We start from the raw sequence: 16,070 nt of genomic DNA on the forward strand, positions 1-16,070 counted from the left end.
GCACATGGAGTTTAGAAGACTTTATTGAAACATATACGATCCGGGGCTTTACGGAGTAGATGCAGAAAGCTTGTTTCCCCTTGTTCGAGAGTATAGAATTGGTGCGTGTAATCACAGGGTAAGGGATTGTCCATTTAAGACTGAGAGACAATTTCTTCTCTTAGAGGCAGTGAAGATGTGGAATTCTTTACCGTAGAGGGCTGTCGAGACTGGGTCATTCAGTAGGTAAAGGCCGAGCTAGACAGTTTTTAATCAGCGAGGGAATCATGGCTTATCAGGATAAGACAGGAAAGTGAGTTGAGGATTATCAGATCGTTGAATGGCATAGCAAACTCAATAGGCCGAATGGCCTGCTCTTGCGCCTATGTTTTAAGGTCTCACAAACTTGGCGTCACAGTTGATCTTGAGGTGGGCTTCTGGACTCTTACACATATCATCACTTAGATTGCCTATTTCCACCTCTGCAGTGTCACCGAACTTTTCCAGTCCCTTAGTTTATTCTGCTGAAATCTTCATCCATTCCTTTGTTACCTCAAGACTTGCTAGTCTCCGACATAGTCAGCAGGTAAAGTCATCGTAGTCCTTGGCTGCGCTCTCATTATAGAGAGATAGGTAAAAACATTGACCGCAGATGCTGAAAACCAGACCTTAAAACATAGGCGCAAGAGCAGGCCATTTGGCCTATTGAGTTTGCTATGCCATTCAATGATCTGATAATCCTCAACTCACTTTCCTGCCTTATCCTGATAATCCATGATTCCCTCGCTGATTAAAAACTGTCCTCTTCTCATTTATCTCTCCACCCTTCAGGCACTCTGCCTGTATTCCTGATGAAGGATTTTTGCCCAAAACATTGATTTTACTGCTCCTCTGATGCTGCCTGAACTGCTGTGGACTTTTCCAGCACCACTCTAATCCAAACCCCCATTATACAGAGATATCTGGTGTTGGTTTAACCTGAGGGTCACCACAGCTCAGGTGAGAAGAGAGACTGGGAAGGAGAGTCCTTCATGGTAACCCTAGCTGGGACAGGAATTGAACCCATGCAGTTGGTGTCACTCTACATCACAGACAACCAAGCCAACCAACTCCCACATACTACCCTCCGTAAGCTTGAGAAAACTCTGCTGCTAATGTCTTAACTTGAAGCAAGCCCCATTCCCCTATCAGCCCTGTGTTGGCGGAGCTGCATTAGCTCCCAGTCAAACAACTCTTTGGTCTTAAAATTAGCATTCTTGTTTTTAAATCCCTCCAACGCGTTGCCATGCCCAGTCTCTGCCATTGCTGCAGCTCTGCCACTCTCTGAGATACCTCTGCTTCATAAGTTCTAATCTCACATGTTCCCATGCAAAATTGCACTACTTTTGATCACATTTTCAGTTAAATCCACCCCCCCTCCCCCCGTCAGGTCTGAAGTTCTGGAAGTGTCCTCCCCACACCTTTCTACCTCTTAGAAGACCATTCTTAAAACCTGCCATTTTGACAAATTGGTCATCCAACTCAATATTTCCAATTGCCGCTCGGTGTTACATTTTGTTTGCTAATGTTCCTGTGAAGTGCCTTGGGACATTTCATTAACAATCCTATATAGATAAGTTTAGTAGCACAGGGAACACTGCTTTCTTCATTGTTAAAGTTCCTATATCAAACAGCGAAGATCTGCTGCTTGTGACAGAACTCCTGAGTGAAGTCTAAATGTTGACAACCTTGTCTGATGCAAAGAAAAGCCTAAAGAATGACGCATTGATCCATGCCTTACACAGTATACACCAGAAGGCCTGAGATGTGGTCACTTGTTCTGGTAGCAAACTGTAGACATTTTCAGTGAAAGTCAACATTAATAAAATGCCCAGATATTAATAAAGTGCAAAGTGTTTATTTCCAAATTGGGAAAAGTGTGTGAATTAGATGATTTAGTCATTATTATAATTCTTTTTAATGTGTACTTTAGCAGCTTATGTAACAGCAGTGCATGAATAATGTTTGTAATTAAAACATATTAAATACCCAGTTCTCAAGGTCAAAGATTGAGCACACAGCGCCATCAGATAAAAGCCTCAAGGAGCTGTAATACTTTCACTTGTATCTTGTGTAATCTAAATTAATAACTACCAGCAAATGTAGTTCATATCTAATTCAGTGATCGGCCAAGTGATCAGACTGCATGTAACCTCATGAGAATGTAATCTAAAAGTTATTTATCTTAATTCATTGTGTCCATTTTCCTCGTTAAATTGTTTCTTTTGTTGCAAATGTCGCTGTGGGAAGAATTGCGATGAGTTATGCAATCATAGTATTAATTCTTTGCAAAAAACACACACAAACGTTTAGCTGAGCTTCAATTGGCAAAAACAATGCGATTAAAATATGTACAATTCCAGTATTAAAGTTTAATCATTTTTCTCCAGTGATAAATAATGTTCAGGCTTTTTTCACATTGTAATTGATATGGAAGTGTATCTGCTATAATGGTTTCATTTAAAAATGAGCCAAATCGAGAAAAGAAGGTAAGAAATTGCATTTGGATAGAGCCTTTCACATCCTTAAAATTTTCTATCTGCATAAATTATTTTTGAGGTAAACACAGCAAACCAGTTGTACATAACCAGTTACCTTAAAATAATGAGATAAATGATCAGTAATCTGGTGTTGCTGTTCAAAAGTTGAATATTAGGTAGGCTACAGGGACAAATCAAATTGAGTAGATTCTAAATTCACTCCTTGGGGCTATTTTCCCTAGAGCGTCAGAGGCTGGGGAGTGACCTTGTAGAGGTTTATAAAATCATGAGTGACATGGATAGAGTAAATAGACAAGGTCTATGGGGAGTCCAAAACTAGAGGGCATAGGTTTGAGATGAGAGGAGAAGGATTTAAAAGGGACTTACAGGACAACGTCTTCACATAGAGGGTGGTACGTGTGTGGAATGAGCTGCCATAGGAAGTGGTGGAGGCTGGTACAATTGAAACATTTAAAATGGGTATATGGATAAGAAGGGTTTAGAGGGACATGGTGGCAATAGTGGAAAATGGGACCAGATTAATTTAGGATAACTTCTTAGCATGAACAAGTTGGACCAAAGGATCTGTTTCCATGCAGTACATCTCTGTGACTCTGAGTTAGCTGAATCATTCAGATTTCATAGAAGGAGATTTATTTGGAGAAACACATCAGTGTTGATCAAGAAATAGCAAATTTAGCACTTAACAGATGTGCAAATTGCAAAAGATATTTAATACTCAAAAAGGTTAGTCTGCTGTGTTTCACTCAATGATATATGACTTGCTTTGGCTATGTTTTTTAATGCCATTCACTATTGTTGCACCTAGTTTGCTTTAAACATTTATTTTGTGATTCAGATTGTATGTTTGTCGTTCAAGAAGTTGAGCATGTGTGGCCTTTCTTTTTCAAATTTTCTAACTTCTAATCAAAGAATTGTAGCGTTGTGAGATAACATGCAATGTATTCCATGCTGCCATTTCTGATTTGCAGGGGACACTTAAATTTAGTTTGATAGGCTAAAGGCCCTTTTTTTCTGTGTTGTTCCTCATAAAATGGACCTCATTGAATATATTCAATGTAAAGTTCCCAACATTGCATTGTGTACCTCCTCACTCTGATGTCTTCAATATTAATGGGTCCAGACGACCATTGAAGATTAATGCTGCAGACAATCATTTCTGGAACAATGGTTCTGTTTGAGATTGGACCTGAAATAGATTGAGAAGCCCCAGTTTAGTATTTGAATGCAAAGAGGAAGAGTTAAGACCGCAATCTGACTTCAATACACACCCCTGACCAGCATGTCACAGCTACAAATAGGGTTTTAGGAAAGTGTAAAGCAGATATGCGTAGTTTACTGTCATATTTACATTCTAATTTGTTTTCTCTTCAATTTATAGAAAACGCTCCCTGTGGATTTTTCATTCAATACGTTAGCAGATCCGAAGTTTAAGTTTTATGATGCGAGTCTAGTGGAAGCAACAAAACTGGGGGATTCATCTGTGCACGAGTTTTTCAGGTTGCTTTCACTCTGCCATACAGTGATGTCGGAGGAGAAAAATGAAGGTAATAAAAATTTCAAGCTGGAAACCAAAACCAGCTTTCCTTGGAGTGTGAAAATTTCATTCGGATAGCACTTGCTTGGTGATCAGGCAAAAGAGGTCATAGGTTGAGCATTTTGGAAGACATTTTGAGAATTTGGGACGTGAGATAACTAAATGAGAGCTAATAGCGTTCATTCTACTGATTTTAAAAAGAAGCAGTCGATTTAAATATATCAATGAAAATGGATGCAATTGTGATTATAGTGTGAAATACTGAATTGTGGTGACCTTGTTTGAGTGTCTCCTGCTTTGCAAAAAATAAATGAAAGTCTGTTTTACACAGATCTGCAGTTATCTTTTACGTTAACTGCATCTTATATTCAATTCAAGATCAGATTGAATGAGGATAGAGTTTTGCTATGGACAGGTTAAGAGTGGACAAAAACCTGTCAGATGAATAGCATGAGCTATTAATAGCATAAAGTATTAATCATCATCATTGATGGGCCCTCACAGACAAGGCGCTCTCTCTCGCTCTCGCTCTCTCTCGCTCTCGCTCTCGCTCTCTCTCTCTCTCTCTCTCTCTCTCTCTCTCTCTGTGAGTCTGTAGGTAGCTGTACAGTCTCTACCACACTTGTTGCAAAAGGTGGTCATGGGAAAGGTTGGGGTGGCATTGGTTTGACAACATGCTCCTTGTGCTGTTTTCGCCTGGCTTCTGCTTTTTCCCAATGGCAATTCTCAAGGTGTTTTTATACCTTCAGTATCAAACACCATTATCAACAAATTTTAGACCTCAACTATCCGTTCATTGAACAACATTCAGTCTGGTCATCTTGCATCATAATTGCCAGCCAATAGTTCAATACCTTCCATGTTAAACTCCCATTTTGTATTATTGACTTGCTCAATGGTTGGGTTGTTCTCATCGATCCTGTTATCAATAGCTTTGAATGATCAGGTATAAACTATGTTGTATGTTACAATGGGTTTTGTTTTAAATGAAATTCCAGCTGTTTGATTTTTGTCTGCAGGAGAGCTTGTTTATCAAGCCCAGTCACCTGATGAAGGAGCCTTGGTCACAGCTGCAAGAAACTTTGGTTTTGTTTTTCGATCCCGCACCCCAGAGACCATCACAGTGAATGAGATGAGCCAGCCTGTTGTATACCAATTGCTGGCCATTTTGGATTTCAACAATGTGCGAAAGAGGATGTCAGTGATTGGTGGGTTGAGTACATAAAATAATTATCACCCCTTTTACATTCACTGTTTTTCTGGGAAGATTATTATTCATTTGTACTTTGTTCTTTTAAAACAATGGAATTCATCAGAATGATGTATCTCTTTATTTTTATAGCATTGATATTATCTCTGACTTAATTATTTTGTGTTTTAGTTCGGAATCCTGAAGGACAAATAAGACTTTACTCAAAGGGAGCTGATACAATTTTGTTTGAAAGACTTCATCCATCTAATGAAGACCTGATGTGTGTCACCTCAGACCATCTCAGTGTAAGTGCCTCTTCTGTTCTTTATATGTCTTTAATAGTTATTGGGCTAGGTTAATGAATAACGTGATGATTAAATTGGGCCTTGCATGATGTTGTCACAATAGATTGAACGTAATATTGGTGCTCTTGGATTCTGCATTCATTTATTTTCTACTCTTCATTCAAAGTAATTTGGAACTTCCCTTGTGATGTATAGAATTTAGGAACATTTATTCAGTTTGGTAGCACTTGAGAGTGGTCATGATTTTGGCAACGCTGGTGCACCAGAGTGAGGCTGGAAAACCAAACTAGTCCTTGGGCCTCTTCATAATAAGTTAGCACAACTCCCTGGTTAGGGTGGAATTAATTTCGGCTGGTGTTGAAGTCCGGCAGGGCAAGGAGGAGGCAATTGGGCTGTAGAGAAGGCTGGTAGTAAACCATAGTTGTCTTGTGGAGTCTGGAGTATTTGTAGCCTTTATTATGAGCGTCCTCCTGTGACCATCTTAATAATGGTCAGTGGTGAGGGAGCGCAAGTCCGAGGATTATAGGCCCGCATCCATCCTTCTGAACTCTAACTGTCTAAACAAATTCAGGAAACTAGGTGTCAAATGAATGGAGGAGCCTCATCTCAAGATTAAACTGAGGCCGTGTATGCTCTTAGGCATCTGTCAGTATCACCCACAGAAAGTAAAAGACCCGATCAGTTTAGCCATGGCCAGAGCACCCATGTCAATTTGGGAAAGGTCTTTGCTTCGAGAAATCAACTACCATTGTTTCCTGTTGGTGCCTGTAAAATAGTTGCAACTGTGTTGAATTTAGACATGTGGTTGTTGAAGACATATGTATTATCACTATGATGAGCAGCACAGTGGCTCAGTGGTTAGCACTGCTGTCTCACAGCACTAGGGTCCCAGGTTCAATTCCAGCCTTGGGTGACTGTCTGTGTGGAGTTTGCACATTCTCCGTGTCTACGTGGGTTTCCTCTGGGTGCTCTGGTTTCCTCACACTGTCCAAAGATGTGCAGGTCAGGTGAATCAGCCATGCTAAATTGCTCAGTTTTAGGTGCATTAGTCAGAGGGAAATAGGACTGGGTGGGTTACTCTTCGGAGGGTCGGTGTGGACTTGTTGGGCTGAAGGGTCTGTTTAGGCGGCACGGTGGCACAGTGGTTAGCACTGCTGCCTCACAGCGCCAGGGACCTGGGTTCGATTCCCACCTCAGGCGACTGACTCTGTGGAGTTTGCACGTTCTCCCCGTGTCTGCGTGGGTTTCCTCCGGGTGCTCCGGTTTCCTCCCACAGTCCAAAGATGTGCGGGTCAGGTGAATTGGCCATGCTAAATTGCCCATAGTGTTAGGTAAGGGGTATATGTAGGGGTATGGGTGGGTTGCGCTTCGGCGGGGCGGTGTGGACTTGTTGGGCCGAAGGGCCTGTTTCCACACTGTAAGTAATCTAATCTAAAAAAAAATTGCTTCCTGGAACAATTTTTACTTGGTCTGAATCTCAATAATTTACAATGTTTATAGTGACTGTTTCCCATCAGTGATTGCTGTTGAGAAGATAATGCCTTCTTAAACTGCTACAGTCCATGTGGTGAAAATGTGCCCACAGTATTGTTAGAGAGGGGACCTCCAGGATTTGTGCCAGAAATGAAGGAACGATGATATATTTCCAGTTTAGGATGTTGCTTGACTCGGAGGTTAAACTTGGGAGTTTTCTCATTTACCTGCTGCCTTGTTCTTCAAAATAGTGGAGATTGTGGATATGGAAGGTGCTGTGAAAGAAGTCTCAGCAAGTTGTAGATAGTGCACAATGCAGCCATAGTGTGCTGGGGTTGGAGGTAGTCATTACTGAAAGTGGTGGAAGGATGCCAAATAGTTAAGTTGCTTCATCCTGAATGATGTTGCGTTATTAAAATTTCATTGTCCTGGATAAGTGCAGTTCCAATGGAGAGTACTGCATCACACTCCTGACTTGTGCTTTGTAAATGGGGGGTACAATTATAACTACAAGCTTCAAGCAGTTTTGGCAAAGCTAGAGTCAGTGGGAATCACGGAGAGAAAAGAAATCTTCCTTGGTTGGTGTCATATCTTGCACAAAGGAACGTAACTGTGGTTGTTGGAGTCAATTATCTCAGCTCCAGGACATCTTTATGGGAGTTCCTCAGAGAAGGTAGTTGGCCCAAATACCTTCAGCTGTTTCATCAATGACCTTCCCTTAATTATAAGATCAGAATGGGATATATTTACTGATGATTGCATTATTTGCTGAACATTCAGCACTATTTGCATATCCTCAGATACTCAAGCAGTTTGTGTTGCAATGCAGCAAGACCTGAACAATATCCAGTGTGGGGCTGACAATGGCAACTAACATTCACCCCACACACGTGCAAGGCAGTGTCTGAGTCCAACAAGAGAGAATTTAACACTCTCTCCTCAATCGCTGTGTTATAATCACTGAATCCACCACTGTCAACAACATGGGGGTTACCATTGACCACAAACCGAACTGGACTAGCCACAGAAATGCAGTAGTTACAAGGGTAGGTAGGTTAGGAATCCTGAGGCAAATAACTCAATTCCCCAAAGCCTGTCCATCATTTGTAAGGCACAAGTCTGGAGTATGATGGAATACTATCCATTTGCCTGGAATTGATGAAGCTCTTACAACCCTCACAAAACTTCCCACTATCCAGAATAAAGCAACTACTTGATTGGAACCCCACCCACCACCTTAAATATTCATACCCTTCATCACTGGAGATAAAATGGCAGAAGGTGTACCATCTACATGATGAACTGCCAAAAAACACACTCAGATTTATCAACAGCATCTTCCAAACATACGACCTCCAGCACCTAGAAGAACAACGGCAGCAGATTCATGGGAACACCACAAGACTGTTGCAGAGGGCTATCAAGGCTGGATCATTAATATTCAAGGTTGATTTAAGCAGGTTTTCAGTCAGTAAAGGAATCCAGGGGAATGGGGAAAAGGCAGGAAAGTGGACTTGGCGATTATCGGATCCACCATGATCTCTTTGAATAGCAGAAAAGACCCGATAGGCTGATTGGCTTACTTCTGCGCCTACATCGTATGGTCTTATGACATCACCAGCAAGTTCCTCTCCAGCCTGACCTGAATCTTAAAGGGCCCTGGATGACGTACTCTGTGACGAGAAATATGGGAGAATTGTGTGACAAGTCAAGTGAGGCCTAGCTGGACATGAGCAACAAGTCACAAGTTTCCAATGAACTTGCAGGTGCTGGGCTGAGATTCCCGCTAGACAATGGCAAGGTGCCTATTAAGGAGGGTAATTGCTTGTGCTTGGGGTCATTAACTGTGCATCTCACCGCATTAGTGCACCAGCCACCATTAGGAAGCTATTCACTGAGAACCTTCAATAAGAAGATTTGAGCAGGTTAACAGCATGCTTCTGTGGGTGGCCATCTTTAACACCCGGCAACAATATCTCAGGACACACGTCATAAAGTCATACAGCGTGGAAATAGTCCCTTCGGTCTAACTTGTCCTCACCGACCAAGTTTCCCAAGCTAAACTAGTCCTGTTTACCTGCATTTGGTCCATATCCCTCTAAACCTTTTCTATTCATGTACTGATCCAAATGTCATTTAAATGTTGTCACTGTACCTGCATCTACCATTCCTCTTAGAGTTCATTCCATGTACAAACCACACTCTGTGTAAAAACGTTGTCCCTCACGTCCTTTTTCCACTGCCATCTGACCCCTGCCAGTTCTCTCGGGACCTCATGGCACCTCTTCAATCCATTCAATGGAAGCTTCTGAACTTTAACACATACTTTGGGAGATCCCAGCAACTAATATTGAAATAGTGTAGCAAGAACACTCTGCACCCAGGGCAGCTTCATCTCAGGCCTGCTCACTTGGTCTCTTGCTGCTCACTCTACTTGAACCTCCCTGGATGCTCACAACCTTGAACTTTACCCTCCAAGCCAGCCTGTCAGTTTCCTATGCCTTGCCCCGCTGTTTAGCACAGACACAAAGCTAGGAAACTTGTCGTGATTGTTGACCGTCCTCAGTCAAGTCAAGGGAGATGGCCTTCAGGGTCCTGGAACCAAGGGCAGTCACTGCTATCAGTCCAGAGGCTTGGGACAATCAGTCACTTCGTAAGGGATGAGGAGCTGAATGTCAGGCAGCCATCTTGACTCCTTCTGCCCAACTTTGGGCTGCCTTCCTCTGGAATGAGTAAACGGAAGGATTGAGTGGGATGAAAGTTGGTGGCATGGTAGTTGGAATAAATGTGTTTAGATCTCCTGAGCAGGTAGTAGGCTGTGCAGATGCTGTGCAGGGTTGGGATTTGGAGTGAATGAGAGCGAGTGAAGGCAAATGAATTAGGATGTTTCTCTACAACAGCTTGCCGTTAGGTAGCACCTTTTGCACAATAAATCACCCCAATGTACTTCCCAGAAATGTTACAAAAATATGACATCCACAACTACAAGGAGATTTTACATTAGATGATCAAAAACTAGATCCAAGAGGTAAGTTTAAGAAGGATCTTAAGGAGGGAAACAAAGTACACAGACAACGGCATATTGGAGGGTAATGAGCGTGCCTAGTTACCATGGTTACAGTGAGCTCAGCCACCAACAATGCAGCAAATATCACTGGGAATGCTGGAGTGGCCAGAATTGCAGGTGCATCAATATCTTTTCTTGATGATTCATTCACAGGATGTGGGTGGCACTCATTAAACCAGCATTTACTACCCATCCCTCAGAGGGGAGCTGAGAGTCAACCACATTGGACAGTTATGTACTTGCTGGAGATTGCAGATAGGGAGGACATAGACCACAATCAGATTTAAAAACAAAGACGGGAATTTTTAAATTGAAATGTTGCTTGACCAAGAGCCGATGAAGGTCAGTGAGACCAGAGGTACTGGGGAGACGGGATTTGATGGAAGTTAATACACAGGCAGTAAAGTTTTGGGTGACCTCCGATTATTTTAAATTTATCTTTTTATGTGTTGTGGAGGTTGCTGGCGTGGTCAATATTTATCGTCCATTCCTAAGTGCCTTTGAACTGAATGGTTTAGATTAGATTCCTGACGATATGGAAACAGGCCCTTCGGCCCAAGAAGTCCACACAGACCCTCTGAAGAGTAACCCACCAAGACCCTTTCCCATACTCTATATTTACCCCTGACTAATGCCCCTAACACTATGAGCAATTGAGCACAGCTAATTCATCTGACCTGCTTATCTCTGGATTATGGGAGCAAACCGAAGGAAACCCACGCAGACACTGGGTGAAAGTGCAAACTCCACACAGACAGTCGCCTGAGGCGGGAATCGAACTCGGGTCCCTGGTGCTGTGAGGCTGCAGTGCTAACCACTGAGCCACCGTGCCGCCCACCAAGGGTAGTTTGTTAGGTCATTTCAGAGAGCATTTGAAGCATCAACCACTGGGTTAGAGTCACATGTAGGCCAAACCAGGTAAGGATGGCAGATTTCCTTCGCTGAATGACATTAATAAATCAGATTTGCAACCATCAAACGTCAATATCAGCCGTCAATACACAACCATCAAAGACGCCTACCATTCCATCTCCCACCCACACCATAAGGCTGTGCTCCTTTTCCCAGTTTACAAGGTGTGAGGAGGTCATACAGAAAATTGCACAGTGCTGGGCTCAGGTAATAGATGAGCTGCTATGTGAGTTTGAAGTTGGTGGATTGGTCCATGTTCAAGAACTCAATGACCACCCTAAACGAGTATGCCACCACCGTCACAGACTTCATCCCTAAGCGTGTAGAGCACAGTGTACCAAAGAAATTAATCTGAGTGTTCCCCAACTGGAAACCACAGATGAACTGCGAAATTCACTCCCTGACCTATACAAGAATTCTAGGTGTGAGCTTTGTGTGGTGATAGAGATGCCAGAGATAATATCAAGTTAAATTAGAGTCCCAGACTAACTACAGAACACACGTCAGCAGTGGCAAGACAAGTGTGATGTAACAGGCCACAAAGTAAAGTCGAGAAGAATCGTTGACAACAATGCACCTCCCCCCCACCCCCACCCCCAAATGAGCTCAGTGCATTCTATGCTCATTTTGATCAGAAGGTTAGTGAAATGATGTCTCTTGCCCTGACCGTCTCGGGTGCACATGTATCCAGAGTCACTGTCGCAGATGTGAGATCAGCCTTCTTGGGACTGAACCCACAGAAAGTGACTGGCCCGGATGGAATCCCTGGCCGTGCACTCAGGTCCTGTATAGACCAGGAGTATTCACAAACATCTTGAACCTCTCCTTACTACGATGTGAGATTCCCACCTGCTTCAAGAAGACCACTATCATCTGGTTGCTAAAGAACAACCAGAAACATGCCTGACTGACTAATGCCCAGTGGCTCTGACATGCATAACTATGAAGTACTTTGAGATGTTAGTAATTGCACATATCAACTCCAGCCTCCCAGATTCAACTCAACTGAGTACTTAGATGTTGCCAATATTTGACCATTTTTAGTGGATATTTGTTATGTTATCGATCATTAACAAAATTTGCCTGACCAAAACATACTTTTTTCCCAGCATCTTTTTCAGCACCAACCTTTGCTGGTCACATTGATTCACTTTCTGCCAATCCATAGCTAGCAATGTAGGCAGATAATGACAGGCAGTAGGTGTATAAATGGTGTGTTAGCTTCAATGCCGAAGAGAGAAGTCAATAACTGTTAGGAAAGATTGACTGTGCTTTACCTAGTCATATCTGCACTGCAAGCATCACATCTCCTCAGTTACAAACCACTTCCTTGGTAATTACATCTAAACTGGCAGATAAATAGAGGGAACTACTTGAAAACTGGTAGCTAAATTTAACACTTTTTGTCGCTACTGGTAACTTTAATATTCTGAAACCCCAGAGCCTTATTGGATAATGGCTGATTTTGATTTGGAGCTATGAACCTGCACTCCAAGGTCTCTTTGTTCAGCAACACTCCCAAGGACCTTACCATTAAGTGTATAAGTCCTGCTAAGACATGCTTTCGCAAAATACAGCCCTTCGCATTTATCTAAATTAAATTCCACTGCCACTGCTTGGCCCATTGATCAAGATCCCGTTGTAATCTGAGGACACCAATTTTGGTGTCATTGGAGATGTAGTGGACAGCGAAGAAGGTTACCTCGGATTATAATGCAATCTTGATCAGATGGGTCAGTGGGCTGAGGAGTGGCAGTTGGAGTTTAATTTAGATAAATGCGAAGGGCTGTATTTTGCGAAAGCAAATCTTAGCAGGACTTTGGATTAGATTAGATTACCTGTAGTGTGGAAACAGGCCCTTCAGCCCAACAAATCCACACCAAATCTCCAAAGAGCAACCAACCCAGACCCATTCCCGTACACTTACTCCTTCATCTAACACTACGGGCAATTTAGCATGGCCAGTTCACTTAACCTGCACATCTTTGTGATTGTGGGAGGAAACCGGAGCACCCGGAGGAAACCCACACAGACACGGGGAGAATGTGCAAACTCCACACAGACAGTTGCCTGAGGCGAGAATTGAACCCAGGTCTCTGGCGCTGTGAGGCAACAGTGCTAACCACTGTGCCACCCATAACTTATACACTTAATGGTAAGGTCATAGGGAGTGTTGCTGAACAAAGAGACCTTGCAGTGCAGTTTCATAGTTCCTTGAAAGTAGAGTCACAGGTAGATAGGATAGTGAAGAAGGCGTTTGGTCTGCTTTCCTTTATTGGTCAGTGTATTGAGTACAGGAGTTGGGAGGTCATGTTGTGGCTGTACAGGACATTGGTCAGACCACTTTTGGATTATTGCATGCAATTCTGGTGTCCTTCCTATCGGAAGGATGTTAGTGAAACTTGAAAGGGTGCAGAAAAGATTTACAAGGATGTTGCCAGGGTTGGAGGATTTGAGCGACAGGGAGAGAATGAACAGGCTGGGGCTGTTTTCCCTGGAGCATCGGAGGCTGAGGGGTGACCTCATAGAGGTTTATAAAATCATGAGGGGCATGGATAGGGTAAATAGATAAAGTCTTTTCCCTGGGATTGGGGAGTCCAGAACTAGAGGGCATAGGTTTAGGGTGGGAGGGGAAAGTATAAAAGAAGACCTAAGGGGCAACTTTTTCACGCCGAGGGTGGTGCATGTGTGGAATGGGCTGCAGAGGAAGTGATAGAGGCTGGTGAAATTGCAACATTTAAAAGGCATCTGGATGGGTAAGTGAATAGTAAGGGTTTGGAGGGATGTGGGCCAGGTGCTGGCAGTTGGGACTAGATTGGGTTGGGATATCTGGTAGGACCGAAGGGTCTGTTTCCGTACTGTACATCTGTATGACTCTCTGACTCTGATTAGCAGTAGAGCTCATTATCTCCTCTTCATTCCTTCGTCCAAAGCCTCAGAGGCCAGTGGATGTGATGGTATAATCCTATTCTGTGTTTGGTATTGGCAAGATCACATGTGGAATGGGAATAAGAGTGTCATTTATGTCTATCACAGACATTCAATGTCTCGGGCAACAATGAGGCAAGAGATGCTACAGCTCTATGTGGAGGTTGTTACAACTGAGTGACTTGCTTGAGGCATTTCAGAGGGCAGTTAAGAGTCACCCACATTGCTGTAGGTCTGGAGTCACGTATAGGCCAGATCAGCAGTTTCCTTCCGTAAAGGGCATTGTGAATCAGATGAGATTTTCCAACAATCGAAACGGTCATCATCATATGCTTAATTCCAGATTTTCACTTAATTCCAGATTTTCACTTCAAGATGGCAGCAGCGTAGCATTCTTGAGTTTAGGGCTCATTCGCTCTGTCCACTTTTTTGTTTCTTTTCTCCTCTTTTTTTTTTCTCTTTTACTCACCTTTTAGAATTAGGATCCCTACTGTGAAAAAAACAGGCCTTTCAGCCCAGCAAGTCCACACCAACCCTCTGAAAAGTATCCCACCCAGACCCATTCCCCTACATTTACCCCTGACTCACGCACCTAACCTACACATCCCTGAACACTATGGGCAATTTAGCTTGGCCAATTTACCTAACCTGCATATCTTTGGACAGGTAGTTGCCCGAGGTTGGAACTGAAGCCGGATCCCCAGTTCTGTGAGGCAGCAGTGCTGACCATTGAGCCACCGTGCTGCCACAATTACTTTATTCGCTTTCTGTTTGGATGGCAGCAGCAGCAGTGAGTTATGCCATCATAGTCCCGTGGTAGCAAAGAGCAAGCTCAGCACAAGCCAGAGTGAGGCCTGAACCACCATGAGTCCAGTAGGCCCAGCGCTTAAAAATGGCACCTGAGGATCGGCGATTTTGTCATTGGTTGACTCCAGCGATGGCGAATTGGTGGTGGAAGGGAATCATGATAACATTGAGGTGGACTCTGGTGAGACACTCCAATGTTGGTGGGTATGGCGCAGGGAGTAGCAGAGATGAATCAGCGCAGTAGTGAAAGATGGTGCCTGAGAATTGGCTTCTTGACTTTAGTTGGGTCTACCATGGACAGTGGCAAGGAAGTGGTGGTTCTAAGCAGCTCAGAACTCAAACGTAGATAGGCTTCTATTTAAACTACATTATTTCATTTTTCTCTTTTTCATAAACTATCAAAATGGCGCTGTATTGTGACGACAAATGAAAACTTTTCACTGTATTTCTCACTGTCCAATACATGTGAAAATAAAATCATTCAATTCATGAACTTTGTTTGAATTTGTGTGTCGCTGGACATCGGAGTGCATCGGAAAAATTAACAAACAGTGAAAATCACAACTAATGTTGGAGGAACTGCTGGGTGAAGTTCACAGCACAGAATTCAGATAAGTTGATTGTTGTTTTAAGTCTGTCCAAGAAAAAGGCTGCAGTGGATTCTTTCTTGATTATATGTTTTTGGAGATATGTCTCTTGCTTAAACTTAAAATATAAGCCATAGCTATTAATTTAACCTGGGGCAGTGTTTGTAGAGGAATACGATGGTGTTATTTTCTGGGTCTGTAGATTGTGAAGGAGCAAAACTAGTGAGATGTACTTCTTGTCAGATGTAGGAGTTTAAAGAGAGTTTAAGGGTTACTGCGAATTATATCTGCTGTAAATGCTGTTGGATGTGAATCTTATCAGATCTAGTGGATCGGTTGGAGAGACAGATAGAAGCGATGAGGAACAGTATGTAATGGATGGCAGTTATAGGAAGGGGGGAAAGTCTCAGATACAGTGACATAAATGGGTTAACTCCAGGAAGAGTAAGAGAGGTAGGCACTTAGGGCAGGGGTCTTTTGTGGATGTACCCATTTCAAACAGGTATGCTGTTTTGGAAAATTAGGGGTGATGGCTTCTCAGGGGAATGTAGCACAAACAGCCAAGTTTCTGGTATTGAGACTGGCTGTAATGCAATGAGGGGTACGTCAGCTTCCAAGAAATCAATTGTGTTAGGGGATTCTGTAATCCGCGGTACAGACAGACGTTTCTGTGGCCAGCAGAGAAAAAGCAGAATGGTGTGTTGTTTCCCTGGTGCCAGGATCAAGGATGTCTCAGAGGGTGC

At 42.9% G+C, this 16,070-nt stretch overlaps 1 protein-coding gene across 2 annotated transcripts in view; it reads left to right on the plus strand.

Moving 5' to 3' along the window:
* Positions 1–16,070, plus strand: part of atp8b4 (ATPase phospholipid transporting 8B4) — a 258,094-nt gene that overhangs the window by 180,868 nt on the left and 61,156 nt on the right. For both annotated transcript variants that reach the window (XM_060853370.1, XM_060853371.1), the window contains exons 16-18: positions 3,901–4,066; positions 5,076–5,264; positions 5,438–5,553. In XM_060853370.1, the coding sequence (XP_060709353.1) occupies positions 3,901–4,066; positions 5,076–5,264; positions 5,438–5,553 (471 nt within the window). The remainder of the gene's footprint in view (positions 1–3,900; positions 4,067–5,075; positions 5,265–5,437; positions 5,554–16,070) is intronic.

This window comes from Hemiscyllium ocellatum, chromosome 39, assembly GCF_020745735.1.
Source record: "Hemiscyllium ocellatum isolate sHemOce1 chromosome 39, sHemOce1.pat.X.cur, whole genome shotgun sequence".
Taxonomy (NCBI): Eukaryota; Metazoa; Chordata; class Chondrichthyes; order Orectolobiformes; family Hemiscylliidae; genus Hemiscyllium; species Hemiscyllium ocellatum.